Source organism: Anopheles coluzzii, chromosome 3 (genome assembly GCF_943734685.1).
Source record: "Anopheles coluzzii chromosome 3, AcolN3, whole genome shotgun sequence".
In the NCBI taxonomy this organism is placed as follows: Eukaryota; Metazoa; Arthropoda; class Insecta; order Diptera; family Culicidae; genus Anopheles; species Anopheles coluzzii.
This window is the reverse complement of record NC_064671.1, coordinates 6,410,757-6,427,248: the sequence shown is the minus strand read 5'-3', so window position 1 is coordinate 6,427,248 and position 16,492 is coordinate 6,410,757. Positions and strand designations below refer to the sequence as shown.

General features: G+C 47.2%; 2 protein-coding genes across 2 annotated transcripts; both read right to left on the bottom strand.

Moving 5' to 3' along the window:
* Positions 1 to 1,550: 1,550 nt before the first annotated feature.
* On the bottom strand, positions 1,551 to 5,313 carry LOC120958893 (uncharacterized). Its single transcript, XM_040381961.2, has 5 exons — positions 5,080 to 5,313; positions 2,707 to 2,795; positions 2,129 to 2,420; positions 1,915 to 2,061; positions 1,551 to 1,819 (listed from the first exon to the last, which is right to left on the bottom strand). The coding sequence occupies exons 1-5, from the start codon at positions 5,183 to 5,185 to the stop codon at positions 1,659 to 1,661; spliced, it is 795 nt and encodes a 264-aa protein (XP_040237895.2). The 5' UTR covers positions 5,186 to 5,313; the 3' UTR covers positions 1,551 to 1,658.
* Positions 5,314 to 7,754: 2,441 nt separating this feature from the next.
* On the bottom strand, positions 7,755 to 16,215 carry LOC120955243 (nonsense-mediated mRNA decay factor SMG5). The gene is made up of 5 exons (XM_040375932.2): positions 15,010 to 16,215; positions 10,715 to 13,700; positions 10,519 to 10,651; positions 10,273 to 10,431; positions 7,755 to 10,186 (listed from the first exon to the last, which is right to left on the bottom strand). Exons 1-5 carry the CDS (start codon positions 15,045 to 15,047, stop codon positions 9,966 to 9,968), a joined length of 3,537 nt encoding a protein of 1,178 aa, XP_040231866.2. The 5' UTR covers positions 15,048 to 16,215; the 3' UTR covers positions 7,755 to 9,965.
* Between the last annotated feature and the right edge of the window lie 277 nt (positions 16,216 to 16,492).

The window sequence follows — 16,492 nt, the reverse complement described above, 5'->3', positions numbered from 1 at the left end:
GCCGACACCTCTCTGCCATTTGTTTGGTTCTTCTGGGTCTTTCCTTCATGCACTAGGGTGGAGCGGGGCGGGCTTGTCTCCATTGATTGGTAATTCGGCCGACTGGTAGAGGCAGTAGCCGCGTCGGCAGCGGGATCTTTCGCATGTCCCGCTCGATCGCAAAGAATCAATTGTGCGCAAACCTGGCACCGTCACGTGTGGTGTTTGTATGTAGAAAGGGAGGAGAATGCCGCCCAACCTTTCCCATTAGTGGAGCTCGCCTAGGTGATATGCAAAGATTAGGCCAGCAGGAAAGTGTGGCCAGTGTTCTAGTAAGTCGATTTGTTGAAGGCAAGACGAATTTTGACCAGACAGAAGCGAAATAGAGGAAAGAAACATAGCATTAATAAATGGGTGTTTGACTCGGCGAGTGATTTCGCTAAATGGGTCAACAAGAATAGAAACTAAAAAGAGAAGGAAATATCCCTAGGAAATCACAATTAGAAAGCAAGCAGAAACACTGCACTCTAACTTAACTCTTACATTGGAGTCCAATTAGAAACAGTAAACTAATAGGATATGTTTAAGAACTTTCCCATCCACCCAAAACCTTAGCCCATTAGCGTTACAATGGATGTTTTCTTAATAAAGTTAGTGCCATTTTAGGGCTGAATAGAGTCACTATTTACGTCTGTCGGCGATATAAAAAACGATGAATCGTTGAGCATTGATCCTTCCCCCTCGAGCATACCGCTGGAGAAAGAGTGAGAGAGACAGTATAAGGCCAACAACCAACATAGGAGCGCATAGGAGCATCGTTTGCATTACTCATCTCATTAAAATCGACCATTGTTTTCGCTCTTGCTACTGCAGGAATGAGCAGAAATAGTGTCATTATTAAGCGTAGCTTGGATAAACAGACAACGGCTCGGTTGATGCTACGAAGCTTTCCTTCGTTCCTCTATGCGCAACATCATAGCAAGCGCTGGCTACAGGAAATCGCAACAAATCGCTAAGGAGCGTTGTTTAGGTGTTAACCTAAAAGCTCTATCTCTCTCTTCTAGCTAGATCGAGGTGAAAACAAACAAGCATTAACATAAATGTGCTGTAAATGTGCGATAAGTATGATTAACGGCAATGCTTTGGTTATGTTTGCTGTGATAAAAGTGTGTATACTTTTTAACAGAATTAATTTTGCACCAAGATAGTAAAATTTAGGACGCAAGATTGACGCAACAACCGCGACGTTGGTCGCGTTACTGGCAAAGGTTACCACCACCACCAGCAATTGGGATTTCCTGTTCCCATCGATGATCGTGAGATGCGGATTAAAGCTTACCGGTGGTTTGGTTTGTCGATATATGTATTGTTCGGAATGAACAAACAACCGATGGGTGTGAGAGTAACATTTTTGGAAGTTTTTGACCGAATCGGAACACACATCAGGCGCGTGATCGATGCGAAACGACCCCGTAAAGTGAGTCCTTAATACGGGAATTCCCCTAAGTAGTGCCAGATACAATAAAAGTGCTTTAATAACGCATTAAAATAAACTCAACCACACTCAACCATCCAGGAAAGGTGTTGAAGCTTCAACAGCTTCTTTATTACAACAACATAACCAAACTTCTTAAAACGAAAAAAGGACACAAATTGCTTTGTCCTCTACACCCTACAATCTATTGCTGCTCCTTGGGCAACAGTCGCCGGTAAGGGACGCGCAGGAAAATCTTGTTCACCAGCTCAATCATGACCGGTTCCCACACCTGCCGGGTGCCGGGCAGCATCTCCTTGTAGAACATTGGCCAGTACTGGTTGACAAACTCGAGCGCAATTTGGTCTGGAAGAGCAGAGAGAGAGAGAGCGTGGTGTGTTAAGGAGAAGGACATGATCATGATCACGCATGCATATCGACTTAATTCCGCCAACACTTACTCAATTCCGGATCGGGGAAGAGTCCGGTGGCGTAGATCTTCATGTTGCCCACCTCCGGGCTCATGTCAAAGTCTTCAATCTCCAGGTACTGCTCACCGTCGCGCTCCTTCACGTGCCCTGACATCTTCCAGGTCGTGGTAACGTCAGCTGAAAATGGAAGTAATGCATAATTTAGACCTTTTTCTTTTAAATTCAAACAATCAGGGCGACTCACTCATCGTGTTGTTGAAGTAACCCTTCGACGCCAGCTTGATGCTGTTGAAGCGTCCCTCGCCCTTGAAGTAACCCTCCATCACGATCTCCGGGAAGCGAACGTCGACGGCCAGGTTCATGAACTTGTCGGTGGCGGTGGCCCGAACGTCCAGAATTTGTGCCTTTCGCATGCCGTACGTTTTGGCGTTCTTGACGTGCATGGAGGCCGCCATCTGGTTGCGCTTGTAGTCGACGTACGTGCTCTTGGACAGGAACGGATCGAGCGACGGGAAGCCGAGCGATTCAATGCCGGCCTGCAAAGTGGTAGGAGGCACGATGTGCTTTTTGTGAGTATTAAAAGTACTCCATAGATAGAAATAGCTCAAGTACAAAACCGTCTAACGCCCTTTTAATGACTTAATCACTTAATGCGAGTATGCAAGGAAGTCATAGTATCATAACATCGCATTAACCGTGAAGGATGACAACCAGTTGATCAGTTGACCTTCGCACTAACCGTTGAACCTTGAACTAGAGCCGCGATTGGAACTGGTTGTGCCTCCTGTTCTACCCTTCCCATTCTCCATTTGCCCCACTTACGTGCATTTCCGGAAGCATGCGCTGGATGCTGTTCTTGATGCAGTTGCTCAGATCGGGACTGTCACGATAGCAGATCTCCATGAAGGCGGCTATATATATAGAGAGTGGAGAAGAATGAGAAATAAGATATAGTCAATGGGTCAAGGATGTGATGAGACACTGGGTGTGCAGGGTTTCTCGTTTCGCGATCACGATGATCATGTTATAAGGTAACGATCAGAAGTTGCAATGCCTCGATTGAATGTCTATCAACTTATCTAATTATCATGAGAACTTAACTCCCCCCCCTCCTCCAGCGCTTCGCAAAACCAACTGTAGCTTCCCAAGCGTGATAAAGTGGTTTTGGAATTAAATGCCTTTTGTGGAGCGCCACCTGCGATAAATGTTGCTTCTCATCGACTTCAACAGCAAACGCTTAGATAATTACATCTAGCGCGATTGAAATGCTACACATGCACATGTTCTTACACGCCTCGCAAATGCCTCGCTAGGAATGATCATGCATGTGTGCGCTAATTAGAACACACACACACACGCGTTGACGCGCACTTTACTCCAAATCCACTTTTCGCATCCACGAAACAGCAAAGCCGACGAGCAAAAAGGAAATTTACATTATTTTGTGATTTATCATGCCTGCAGCACTCACTCATCCTCAACGCGTCCTTCATTTGACCGTTGCGACCGGTCGTCTTTTAATTGGTTCTGCTCTGGCGCCTTATCTCTTAGCTACGTTTTAGAACCTTCTTCACCATAATTACGTAGCAGCATTCATTATTCGGGTGTTGTTTTGTGTTTGCTTTTATGTTTTTGCTATCTAGAAACTTTTCGTTTGTTCCTTACTCTACTTCTTTTGTTTGTGATCTCTTTTATTCTTCTTCCAAATTCAAGGTTACATTTACAAGACTTGGTTTTTGCTTTCACTATTTTAATCTTTTTTGTTTCTTCTGTTTTTGATCTGTTTTGTACCTTTCAAAAAGGTTTCTTTTTAGTTATATTGTTCTGTGATCACTTAGTATCTAGTTCATATGCTCATTTCAAGATATTTGGGATTATACGATCTTACAGGGTTTCCCACGATGTATTGGTCAGTTCTCATGATTTTTTGGTGTGTTCCCACGATTTTTCGATCATATCCCATAGAGTTTTGGTTCGTTCCCATAATTTATCGGTATTTTCCGATTGGATGGCAATACAATTGGATTAAAAAATTCTGGGAAATAGCCAAAAAATAGTGGAAATGCACCAAAACAATATGGGAACCCACCAAAAACTGATGGACATCAACCAATTAATCGTGGGAAACCCTGTATAACAATCTAATTAAATACTTTGATAACATTTTGTTAAGTTCCTCGGTGTCTTATTGGGATTTGAACTTCATCCTAGTACGGAAAATAAGTAAGAACTCAATGAACTACTTTTTGTCACAACTTATTACAGTGAATTCTCTGTAAGATGTAGTTTTTTTCAAGATGAATTGTTTCTTTACTATTAACAATTTGACGGACCCGTCATATTCCATACATTTTATGTCTCTTCAAGATGAATGTATCCCTAAGGCGAATATCCTCGAAGCTGCAAGCTGAATTATTGAATAACAGTTCACAAACAAATTCAGGATTTCCCACGATTTATTGGCCAGTTCCCACGATTTTTTGATCGTTTCGTTCCCATAATTTATTGGTATTTTCCGATTGGATATCAATACAATTGGACCAACAAGTTCTGGGAAACCATCAAAAAATCGTGGGAACGCACCAAAAATTGATGGGAACCCACCAATAAATCGTGGAAAACCCTGTATTGATCAAAGGATGCCAGGTTTTTCTTTCGTGGTTTCTTGGTTACTTCATAGCATAGCACCATCATTAGTTTTCCCTTAACATGAATATCTCCTCCAAACTGAGCGGTCCCTTGAAGATTCACCTTAGAGAGATTTCACTATAACATCCGTGATAACTTCGTCTTATTGCTAATTTAAACTCTTAGTCGATCTAATTGCTTATTAGGTTTAACGGTCTACCTTTGCTCCCTAATGGGATCTATCTATCCCTAACTCCTCTATGTGAGAAGCTGCACCACATGGGCTCCGAAACGTGCAATTAAAAGCTTCACCATAGTGACAGTAATGCCTAGTTGTTGTGCACATAACTCACTTTAATGTGGAGTTGTCACACAGTTTTCGAAATGGCACACATTAAACCCAAAAACCTGCACTATAATGCTTGCAATTATAAAGCTCCACACATGATTATGCATCGTAAGCTACAGCAAATGCAATGAAATGCATCAATCCCACTCCGCTTTGCCGTGTAAAATGAGGACACTATTTTTCGGGCGAGGGCCTTAAAGACATGCCCTCAAACTTACGCAATTCCATCTCGGGATCTACCACCATCTCGGCAACCTCCTCCTTCTGCGGGGCGGCCATCGTACCGGCAACACATAGTGCGCCCAACAGGAGAAACAGCTTCATGGTGTCCTTTTTTTGCAATTTGCTTCACTCGTTTTCACACACCCAAAACACACTCAGACACACACACACACACTTGGAGGTTACGGCTGCTTGCGGCGTACAGCAGTGACTTCTATCTGAACGGTCGACCGACGAGAGTGAACGCTTTTATAGACGTTGACCGGCGCATGCGGCGCAATCGAGAGCTGGCTGTGTTTTGCTTACCACCACCACCGCCACCTCGGCTGACATCACACCATTAACGTGATATTACTGGAGAGTCATGCCAACTGGCATGAGATGTTGTATGTTGTGCAGGCCCCTCGATCGATCCCTTCCACCTCACCTCTCAGGCGCTGGTTGTTCTATGTGGGTTTCACTTTTCATTCGACACTGCACACCGAAGGGTTAAAGATGCGTATGAAGACGTTGAGCAGAGAGAGATAGAGAGAGAGGGGGAGATGTTGTTGCGTATCCAGTTGTCCGGCCAGTGATTCGTGTGAGCTATGGCGACACAAATGGCGAGCCAATTTCGGTTGAATATGCTCCAAAATGTGTCCGAAAAGTTACCTATTAGAATAGTATGCTCGTTTTCCATTTAGAAGGATAATGCAATAAGAAAAGTTTGCCTGGACTGTCATGTCACGCGATCGGTCGCCAGGGCAACCAATAAGATTTGAATAATTTCATTTAAATTATTTTAAATTGTTATCAATACTGAAATTAAAAGCTGTAACGATTGTAATTGTGTAATATTATTGGATGTTAGCTTTAGTAAATGTAACATAAATCGTAGTCATATAAACCATCACAGATGAATGAACCAAACCAAAGTAAAAGTTGACTCAATTGGCTAAATACGCTCCAAACAAAGCCGCCACCACTACAGGACGACTTCAAAATTGCAGTTGCACATGGCTCCTCCCCACTCCCCACTTTCAGAGACCCTCCTCCCCAAACACACCAGGCAGAACCGGTGTGATCTCCATATCAACATCGTTGTCGTCGTTGTAGGTTGTTGGTTTTTTTTTTAGCAAAACGTTTCAAGGTTAGCGCAACCGGTTTAACGATTTTTACTCTAAAGATCATTGCGGCACACAGTCGGCCACTACCACCACCACCACCAGTATACCACGCCAAAGGAGTTTTGAGGCGCAAAGTCATTCAACTTTCCTGCTGGTTTTATTGCATAAGAGAGGGCAGGATTTGCTGCTGCTGCTGCCGCCGCTGATGTGCATACTTTATTCTGTAAGAATAGCTTTTCATTATTGTCGAGACGCTACTAATCTACTATCAATTCACAGGCAAATACACACAAAAATGCGCAATTACGTCGAGAACATTAGCAAGCGGCTGGTTGCATAATAAGATTGACAGCAGCAGAGGCTTCATCACTATTCCGTATATTCAGTGCAAGACGCAACACACAAATTGCACCCCGTGTGTGTGGGTGTGTTTTGTCCGGAGACTAACAAAATTATACACCTCTCAAACGCCACCGTCTGTGGTCTGCTGTGGACGCTGCTGTATGCACTTTAACCCTCCTGCCCTCGCTTGGCGCATCGATTGCATCACACCGGCGCATGATGAGCGAGGGGGCGCGCAATGCTCAATTTTGCTCTCTCGTTGTTTTCCATATTTTAATTCCTCCCTGCCACTGAACAATGACACAGGGCACAGGAAATAAATCATGCACACTTGCATAGGATCAAGGCATGCCGGCTAGTGGCCTCGCCGTGTACTACTGCTACACCTTGGGCGGTGACAAACCGGAACAACCGTTGGCGCCTCCTCTACTACAAAACCCACGAGATCATCCAATGCAAACCAGCCTGCGAACGGCGCAAATAGGAATTAGGCCCTTAGGAGATCGATCGAAAGTCGTTGGGTCGGCGCAAATCGTACGCCAGCACGAAAAGTTAGTCGTGCGGAACAGTGAAGCTTAGTGTTTCCGTACATTCAGGACGTATAGAACACAGGTATAGCTGGTGTTTGTATAATTGACCACTTACTATCTATGAGCTTGAACTTGACCGCCCATAAATTGCGGACAAAGGGCAAAGGCTCGACAGGGCCATCCTGCGTCGAGAAAGGCGTTCAAATTCAATTGCCTTGCATCGATCGTTCATTCATTGATGTTTTCGCTTTTCAAGCTGAAATAATAAAAAATACAATAGAATGCAATTAGTTCATTGAATGTTTGGCTTAAATTATTCACTTACGTTACGCTTTAATCTCCGTATGATAAGCCGAACAAGATCCGGTGCAGAAAAATGCACCGCAACGATCGCTTTTCCCATACGCATAATGATGCTTATCACGTGTAAATACAACTTAACATCACTCGTTCGGAATATTCTCGTTTTTTTCCCATTGAGAATCTGTTTGATGCGATTTTAAGCACGTGAGAAACGAACGATCACAATACGAACATGCTTTCTAATTGGAATCTACTGGAATCTGAACACTAAGCGAAGCACTACAACGGCTAATCCTGTATTTGGTTGTAATTTTTCATTCGCTTTGACGTCATTTGTTACTTTTTTTTTTCTTTCGAACTACAGTGTAATGAGCCAACACACACGCACCGTTCATTTTTATTCCACCAATGAAGTGTTTTATTAAGAGTTGCGAGCTCGGCGAAAAGAAATTAAAAGATAGTAAAAAACGAAAGTGCAACAGAAGCCGTACATCTCCTCATTGGATATAATCTAATTGGTACAGTAATCAGAGAACAGGGGGGGGGGGTTCTTTTCTATTTTCCAATACGTATATAGAGTAGAGTGTTGTATGAATTGGAACATAATTTTTGTCTGCCTTGTTGTTGTAGGTACAGAGGATTTCATGGAGTGATCGTTAACTGTTTTTTTTGTACGTCCGCAGAACTGACAAATGAATAGAACAGTTTGAATGCTGCACAAACAAAAGTGTCACTAAGTGGGCGGCACACAGTGTCGTTCGCTCGAAATTAATACTTGTCGTAAATTGCCGAGAATCGTCACACACAAAAGAAGAATAAATGGAAAACACATATCAGAAACTTGAGATCCAATATCGCACCACGTGTTTACAGTTGAAAGAAAAAAGTACCGTCTGCCAATCACCAAGCCAAAAATGAAGGAAAAGAGGTGAGTTTTTAATGATTTTTTTTATGCATTTGCAACGGAAAATTAATATTATAATAGGTATGAAAAGTTTAAAGAATTTAAGATGATTTTAAACAGAATCTTATGGATTTGCTTTTTTTTTTCTTCTATGCCACACATAATTGGCCGCAGATGATGAAAATGTAAATCTCTAGATGATGTTTTTTTTACGATACTTTCCAAGTTCAACTCCAGATGAATTGTGCTTAAACGAGGTGTGTGTTATACTAAATGAAATAGTAGTAGTGCATAGATGATGTAGACGTTGCGCTCTGGAACTCATTTTTTGATTAAAATTAAAGAAGAAGAAGAAGAAATAGAAGGATGATGTAGAATGAAGCAAAAATATGAATGTAAAACCAAACGCTATGATTGTGAAAAAGTGCTTCCGAATGAGAAGGAACATGGGAAGGGGGATGGGAAATGTACGGAATGGTTCCTTACGAGCCTAAAACGCGTGTTTCCCTTTCCAATCTCAAAACCCCCCTTCATCATCCCAGGGGCTTTCCGGGCGGAGGAGTTTGGGGGAGGGGGTTTCACAATTTCATCCACCACTTGTGCGCGAACTACAACACAATTTCTTGGGTGTTGAAAAAGCCACTCAACGGAAGAAACACACACTCCCCCCTTTCCGTCTCCAAAAAGGCCTGCAAAGATGGAATGGATGGAGGAAGGATTTAAAAGTGGGTAGTATTTCCAAAGAGCATACAAACTGCACAACAGCGACATCTCGATCGCTTGCATTTTTCTCCTGGACGTTACACTACACAAGAATGATTCATAGTGTGAAAACTTCAGCTGTCTCGCTCTATCTCTCTTTCTCCTACACACAAAACGATGCTAGAGACCTTCCAATTTCGCTGTTATTATTCCGAAATTCTCTCCTTTCTTACGAAAATTTTTATCTCTCTGTCTCTCTTAAGCTTTTCCTCAATTGTTGTTTCATCTCTCTCTCTCGCTCTCCTACTCTCCCCCTCCCATGATGCTGTTTATCTCTGACGTACTGCGCCGTCTGCCCCTGCCCGGTGGTGCGCGAACCTGCTCCAAACCCGGGCTCACATGGGGACACCACCATCTGAACAAAATGTCGACGAATTTCGTTGGTTGGTACACTTTTGCCAGATGATGGAGAGAATGCATACACACGCACACAGATACATTTACAGCTACCGTGGATCGAGGAGGGGTACTGGCTCTTAAGACGAAGGATAGCTAACAGGATCGCAGCACGTGTGCCGCACGAAGCAGCGTCCTGCAGCAAAACCCAATTTTTTGATCCTCGCTTCGCAACACCACATCCAACGTAGAACCGCATTCTCGTCTTGCTACATACCCACGCCACACTTCCTCTTTCCCCAGGGGCAGGAAAGAACGTATTGCTGCAGGTAGCGCGACGGAAGCGATTCGGTGCGCTGAACGACGCGACGTACGGCGCCGCGTACGGTACCGCCCCGCTGTTTGTGTGTTTGTGTGGAGAGAGGGGGATGAAGAATTTGCTGTTTCTGCGATGTTGTCTGCTCGTTGTTGTCTGCCTCAGCTGCTGGTTTGCCCTGGTTTTCTTTTTTTCTTTTCTTTTAGTAGTTGTTGTTCGCTGCAGAGTTTAGACCAAAGACCAACACACTCGTTCGGCCGTGGACGGTGTGGGGCGCAGGCGTTCATTTCCGCTTGTAGCTCGAGTAGAACGTGACAATCTGCTCGAACTTCACCGGAATCGCCTCCAGGATGCCGGTGAAGCTGCTGCCGTTGCACAGCTTCTTCTCCTGCAGATTGTCGCCGGACAGGTAGGTGATGATGTCGTTGCCCTCGCTGTCGGCGTGGTTCGTCACGATGTGGTTGCAGAACTGCACAATGTGATTGAACACTGCCCCTTCCCGATCTGGGGGGCGATAGGAGAAAATGAAAGAAAATGGTTCAGAGTTTTGTGAAAGGGCAACAGGCAAGGGCTTGCTCGTTTGCACTTACCTAACTTCTTCGGAATCTTCACCAACGGCATCGGGAGCGTTTCGTGGGCCTTCTGGGCGCGCAGGAAACGATTTCCCTTGCTAAACTCCACCTCCAACCACTTGATGGCGTTGCGTGCACCTTCGCTGTGCTTTTTCAACTCATCCAAATCACCCAAAACTGAGAAGAGAAAGAAAACAAAACAAGAGGGAGATTAATTCAGTCATTCGCGTAATTTAGTTTCCCATTTCTATCTCGCTTACTTACCCGCGTTTGGTATCAAAACGACAAACTTCTTCGACTTGATCAAATTCTTCACGATGGACGTGTACTCGGACAGACACTTCGAGTCCAGCACCAGATACGGGGTCAATACAACGTTCCCAGCTCTTTTGTTAACCTGAGAGAGAGGAAAATGATACAGAAAGAGTTCGTCATCCAACCCATCTCGTCAGCAACTTACCTTCGATTCGAGCGTTTCGACCTCATTCCGTAGCCACAGCTGACCCATAATAGCGCTAATGTCGCCCTTCTCCTGCGGGCCTCCTCCTCCCCGCTTGTCTCGCTGCATTTCATCCACAGCCGCTTCATCCACGGCACCATTCTGAGCGGTACTACCCAGTGGCATCAACATTCCATTGCTGCGGTTGTGAAGATATCCCTTCTTCGTGAACAGCGTTGGGGCGGCGGCCGATTCATGACCATCCTGCCCATAATCCTCCACCCCATTGCGAGCACCCTTCTGGCGCATCCGATTGCGCTGACGCTTGGCATCGCCGCGCGCAAGCAGCAGCATATCCGCATCCTCTCCATCGCCGATACGATCACGCACTGCTGCCGCCCGACGCTGATGATGCTCCGCTGGTATGCGTTTCGCTTTTAATCCCCCATTAGCGCCCATCGTCGTACGGCCACTGCGCGACTGGTTGTACGAAAGCCCACGGGAACGGTTGACACCATCACCACCGTCACCGTTCCAGTCGCGCTTGTTTCCACCGCGACCGCCCCCCAGCGCATCATCCTTGCGCTTTGGTTTGCCACCGTTCCGTTGCCCCTTGGTCGCCATCTTGTTGTTGTTGTTGGTGCGTCCTTTGTTGCTTCCGGCTCCGACCAGTCCGGCACGCACCCGGAACGCGCGCACCTTCGGCTGGAAGCAGTAGTCGAACTTCTTCGACTTGCACACCACAAACCCAACGTCGACCATCTTCATCAGGCGCAGGAAGCTCTCGTCCTCCCGGCTGATGGCCAGCCGGTACGGTGTCTCCCACTGCAGACCCTCCTGCACCGCCTCGAACAGCGGGAAGCGCTTCATCGCGACGTCCTCCTGCAGCGGGATGATGCGGCGCACGTTGAAGATCTCCTGCAGATCGGCGCGCAGCCCCGGCACGGTGATCATGTCGCGCGCAAAGTAGAACCGGTTCGTGAAGAAGTCCAGATTGAACCAGTTCAGCAGCTTCATGATGTTGTGCAGAAACTCCGGGTTCGATTGGTAGCAGTTGTGCAGCACGTCCATGTTGCACAGCAGCCAATCGAGCAGCAGCTTCAGCGAGCGCATCGTCCGCTCGCCCTGCGCGAACTCGAGCACAATGTTGGGGTCCAGCTTTTGGTAGCGCTTCTTAAACTTGAGCTGCTCCGCCGCGGGCATATCGTCGGTGGCGCCGCTCTGCTGCTGCCCGTCGGTTTCGTTCCGCTGGTTGCCGGGCTGGTTGCCTTCCTCCTCCGAACGATCGCGATCGTCTTCCTCCTCGCCGGAATATTCATCGTACGATCCGTAGCTGGACAGTGAAATCATATCATCTTCCTCTTCCTCCTCCTCCTCCTCCTCTTCCTGCTCTTCCTCGCTACTGTTGCTGGAGTCCGTGTCCGAGCCGTGGTTGTAGTAGTCGTCCTCGGATCCATCCCCATCCTCGTACCGCTCTCCATCCTCCGAGTCCGTTTCGTTCGAGTAAGCCCGCCGACGACGGCGCGAATGTTTCTTCTGGCGACTGTCCGACCCTCTGCTGCTACCATTATCGCTTCCACCACCTCTCTTCGCCCTACCAACGATCAGCGACGATGCCGCTCCCTTGCCACCGTGGTTCGCCATCTCGTTCTCCTTGTTGCCGCGGCTATCCTGACTCCCAGTGCCCTCCTCCACGCCCGACGAAGACTTTTGATCCTTGGAAAACATGGCCGACCCGTTCCGAATCATGTCCCGCGCGCGGTGCACCTGCTCATCATACCGCTGGTACCGGCGCAGATACATCTCCTGAAAGCGGGCATCCTCCCGGCTGTGCTCGTTCGTAAACTTCTCAAAGCTGGACGTGCACCACTGCAGCAGCTCCGAGCACAGTGCGACCAGGAACGCGTTCAGGCTGTAGATCTTGTCCGAGTTGATCAGCTTGATGCGGTGCATGCAGAAGAACAGGATAGAAACGATCTTAAACAGCATATCGTCCGTCAGATAGTACTCGTCCAGCAGCTGCCGAATGCTCAGGATCTTCTTAAACTCCAGCAGCACCGAGTGGCACAGCGCGGTAAAGTCCGTCACATCCTTATCGTAGAAGAACACGTCCACCACCAGCAGAAAGGTGGCAATGAACTCGTCCACCAGCTGATCGTTACCATCAACCAGCACACCGCCGCCGCCGCCCCCGCCATTCACCAGATCGCCCCCGCTCTCCAGATGGCGAATGTTCTTCTGAAAGATCACGTTCACGTTCGTCTCGCTGCACTCGAACGGTACGGCACAGCACAGCGAGTACAGATAGTGATAGACGGCGTCGAGATTGCCGTTCTGTCCCGCCACCAGCATGCCGAGCTGGTTCTGGGCCATGCCCACCTTCGGATTGAGCTTGAACGCCTCCAGGTAGTACGCACGGGCGCGTTCCCGCACCTCCACCCGGCTGCCGATACCGAACTCCAGCTGATACCGGTGCAGATCGCCCAGCGCAATCAGCAGCGCGTGGATCGTCTCGAGCGCGTACGAAATCTCCTGCTTCGTGTACAGCTCCTTCTTCACCGTGCCCGCCTCATCGTCCTGCGTTTGCAGCTGCAGCAGCGCATAGCAGGACGGTTCCTCGCGCAGCGCCACCATATCGTAGTCCTCCAGCAGCGCAAAATCGACCAGATAGCGCAACGAGTCCAGGTTGAAGATCTGCGCAAAGCGTAGCACGATCGCTTTGAAGTAGTTGATGCCCTCGCAGATCAACCGGTCGGCCGCCTGCAGCAGGGCGGCCCCGTTTGCCCGCCCCTTCTGGCGCTTCAGCAGACCGATCACATCGTAGTAGCCCTTGCGCCACAGGATCTCGCGCGACTTCTGGCCGACGCACTCGAAGTCTTCGAAGATGAGCTGCACGCACTGGGCGACCAGGACGCGGTGGCTGAGCTGGAAGCTGGGCTGCAGGATCGCATCCACCGTCAGGGTGGCCTTCTGTTCATCCTGCCCCTTTACCAGCGTGTAGACAGATCTGTGGAGAGAGGGAGAGACGAATTATGATCCGATATTGGTTTGGAAGCTTTTTTTTCTTTCCCTTTGGGAATGTCGTCTTTTGGCAGATACATTATCTTAAAGCTGAAATATTAGTTTTGTTTTTTTCCCTCCCCAATCCCCACATGTTTACATGGCGCACACCGACTACTAAGCATGACTGTTTTCTTTTCGCTGCTTCGCGTTATCTTTCCACGGGGGAGCCGCCGCTTATCGTAAGCCACAGCATTGTAACGCCCACTCAATTAAGATTAGCTTGATAATGTGCACACACTCAGAAGTGAACTATTTAGTGTTGGAGGGAAAAAATCGCTTGAGCTTCTTTGTGACTAAGTAAGAGTATCTTAAGGTAGCTTATCGTATGCTTTAAACATTTGTTTAAGAAACGAAATGAGTTCGTACACATAAATTGTTCTCCATAGACAACAGAATTGGTATTTCATATTGAAACGATACGAATAAAGTAGGAAAACTGCTCAATAATTTAATAAATTTAAATTCCATTCCCAGCCATGCGGTTTTTAATTGCGCATCGGTCGGACACGCAATTTAGAAGGAAATATGATGCTTCTGTGGCAAGAAACATCAAAACAAACCCCCACATTATGCTCTCGCCTTCCCTAGTAGATCGCGCGGCTCATGTGGGGCACACGATGGGGAAACAACAATGTCAGTGCATACGTGACGATCCGCAGGCACGCACACAAACGCACCACCAATTTCTTATCGATTCCCAACAGCAAATTTGTCGTTTTATAAACGAAATGAAGCAGCAAATCAAATGTTTTGCTACCCCGGGGGGTTTTGGTTTTTTTTGCCTCATGTATATACGTTTCTTTTTGCCTTTTGCTTTTTGTTCCTTCATTCGCCATGAGGAACCGTGTACCCCCACCACCCCCAGAAGGTGATATTGGACGGGTAGAAACAGACACAAAAAAAAACACGTTCGCTCACTAACACACACTCGCAGGCATAACGTCATCGAACACAACGAACGCGGCAGCACCATAATAAAAGCACCCGCGATGTGTTCCGCGCGCGTACGACGCTCTGTCGCAGGATGGTGAAATCGAAAAATTTCCACGCGGCTGTGCGGCACAAGCACCGCATGGCGCTTCCCATCGGGAGGTTGCATCTCCCCAAAATACTGCAATCAGCAGCACCTTGATTGATGGGATGCGCTGGATTGCATTTGATGCACCAGCTCTCGCGATGCACTCGCGCCCTTAACCCTTAAGTGTCATCTCGCTCGGTGCGCGCATGTATTGTTTTGGTTTGCCGTGTCTTACCTGAACAGTTGCTTCACGTCGTTGCTAGAATATTCCATGGCGCTTTCACCACCAAGTACAGGTTGCACTTCTGGTGAAATTCTCGTGCAAAGATCCGGAAAGGATCCCTTCCGCAAAAACGCGCGTTATCCTTTTTCGCTCGTGTTTTACGAACAACTGCTGATTACGTCGCTGAGTGTGGTTTCTTTTTTTCTCCTGCTTTCTGCTGCCTGCTCGCTGCGTTCTCGCTCTATCGCACGCTCTCGCTCAAGGTTGTATGAGTAGGTCGTGGTGCGATGATGACGCGCTCGCGGCGTGGTACTGTTGTAGTAGCTCGTCGTACGATTCAATGTGTGTGCTTTCCTGCACAATTCGCTGCGTATCTCTGCGGCCTTCCACCAGCTGTGCCTACTTTGCAACACACTGACACACGCACCCAACAGCAGCAACGACACAACGAAACGCCCTTTTCCTCTACGCACTCTCTTAGCCTACTGTGTGTGCCTTTCGAAAAGTGATAGAGCGAGGCACAACGGTGCGATTTATTTTCAGCACCACACACACACACGTACACTATTTCACACTACACACTATCGGATGACTGTGGCAGGCAAAAATCAATCGAATGCACTTCAAAGCAATCGCGGAATGGATCTGAGCTGAGCTTGAGCTGAGCTGAGCTGACTGGCTAGCTGATGTATGATTCCTTTCGCTTCCCGCTTTGTTGTTGTGGTTCAGGAACACGTCCCTCTATCGCACGTTGCTCAAACGAATGCTGAACCCTTCGCACGTTCACACAGGCTTCGGGTGCGTTTCCGTCAGGAGGTGCAGCCGGACAGTGCCAGCAGGTTACGACGGCGGAATTCGCAAACGACGGCAGCAACAGTAGAAGCAACCAACAATAGCACGGTAGCAGTAGCAGCAGCAGCAACAGCGGACGATGATTTCACTTGCTTCCAAGCACACGGCACGGTCACCAATGGGAACAGCATCTTCAGAGCATGATCACCACTAGAATTCCTCATCACAAACGGGCCAGCGTGGTAGGAAGATAAAACCGGGATGGGTACTCTTTTTTTGCGGGTAACACTGTGCACAGGCACGCGTTTCGTTTCGAAAAAAACGGCTTCTTCCTCTGGGGAAGAGTAGAAGCAGAATTACAGATTTCACAACACTTCGCAGTTTGGTGTGGTTTTGATAAGTGTCAGTCTCCTTTTATTCCTCGATTGAGGAAACGTCAAACCATTTGAGGGGGGGCACTACTTTTTGCTCGATTCATCGACGAAGCGCCGTGGATGGTCGACCGAAGCACAGGTAGCATTTTTGTTCGTTATTTTAAAACTGAAATTCTAAATGGATTGCTGTTGGTGACTTAACGTTTCAAATATTTACGTTTTTTACATAAATTCCAATCAAATATTTTTTTGCAGGAAACAATACCAACGTGCTTTTGAATTCCTAAAAAATACAAAAATACCAAAATCGATCACGTCAAAGTGCTGCT

Bases quoted from the DNA above. Each gene is read 5' to 3' on its own strand.
- LOC120958893 (XM_040381961.2), bottom strand. From the start codon at position 5,185: ATGAAGCTGTTTCTCCTGTTGGGCGCACTATGTGTTGCCGGTACGATG. The intron at 2,421-2,706 runs GTAAGTGGGGCA...ACCACTTTGCAG, and splicing joins GCATGCTTCCGGAAATGCAC to GCCGGCATTGAATCGCTCGG. The intron at 2,062-2,128 runs GTGAGTCGCCCT...TTCCATTTTCAG, and splicing joins TTACTTCAACAACACGATGA to CTGACGTTACCACGACCTGG.
- LOC120955243 (XM_040375932.2), bottom strand. From the start codon at position 15,047: ATGGAATATTCTAGCAACGACGTGAAGCAACTGTTCAG. The intron at 10,432-10,518 runs GTAAGTAAGCGA...TTCTCTTCTCAG, and splicing joins CGTTTTGATACCAAACGCGG to TTTTGGGTGATTTGGATGAG. The intron at 10,187-10,272 runs GTAAGTGCAAAC...ATCGCCCCCCAG, and splicing joins GAAGATTCCGAAGAAGTTAG to ATCGGGAAGGGGCAGTGTTC.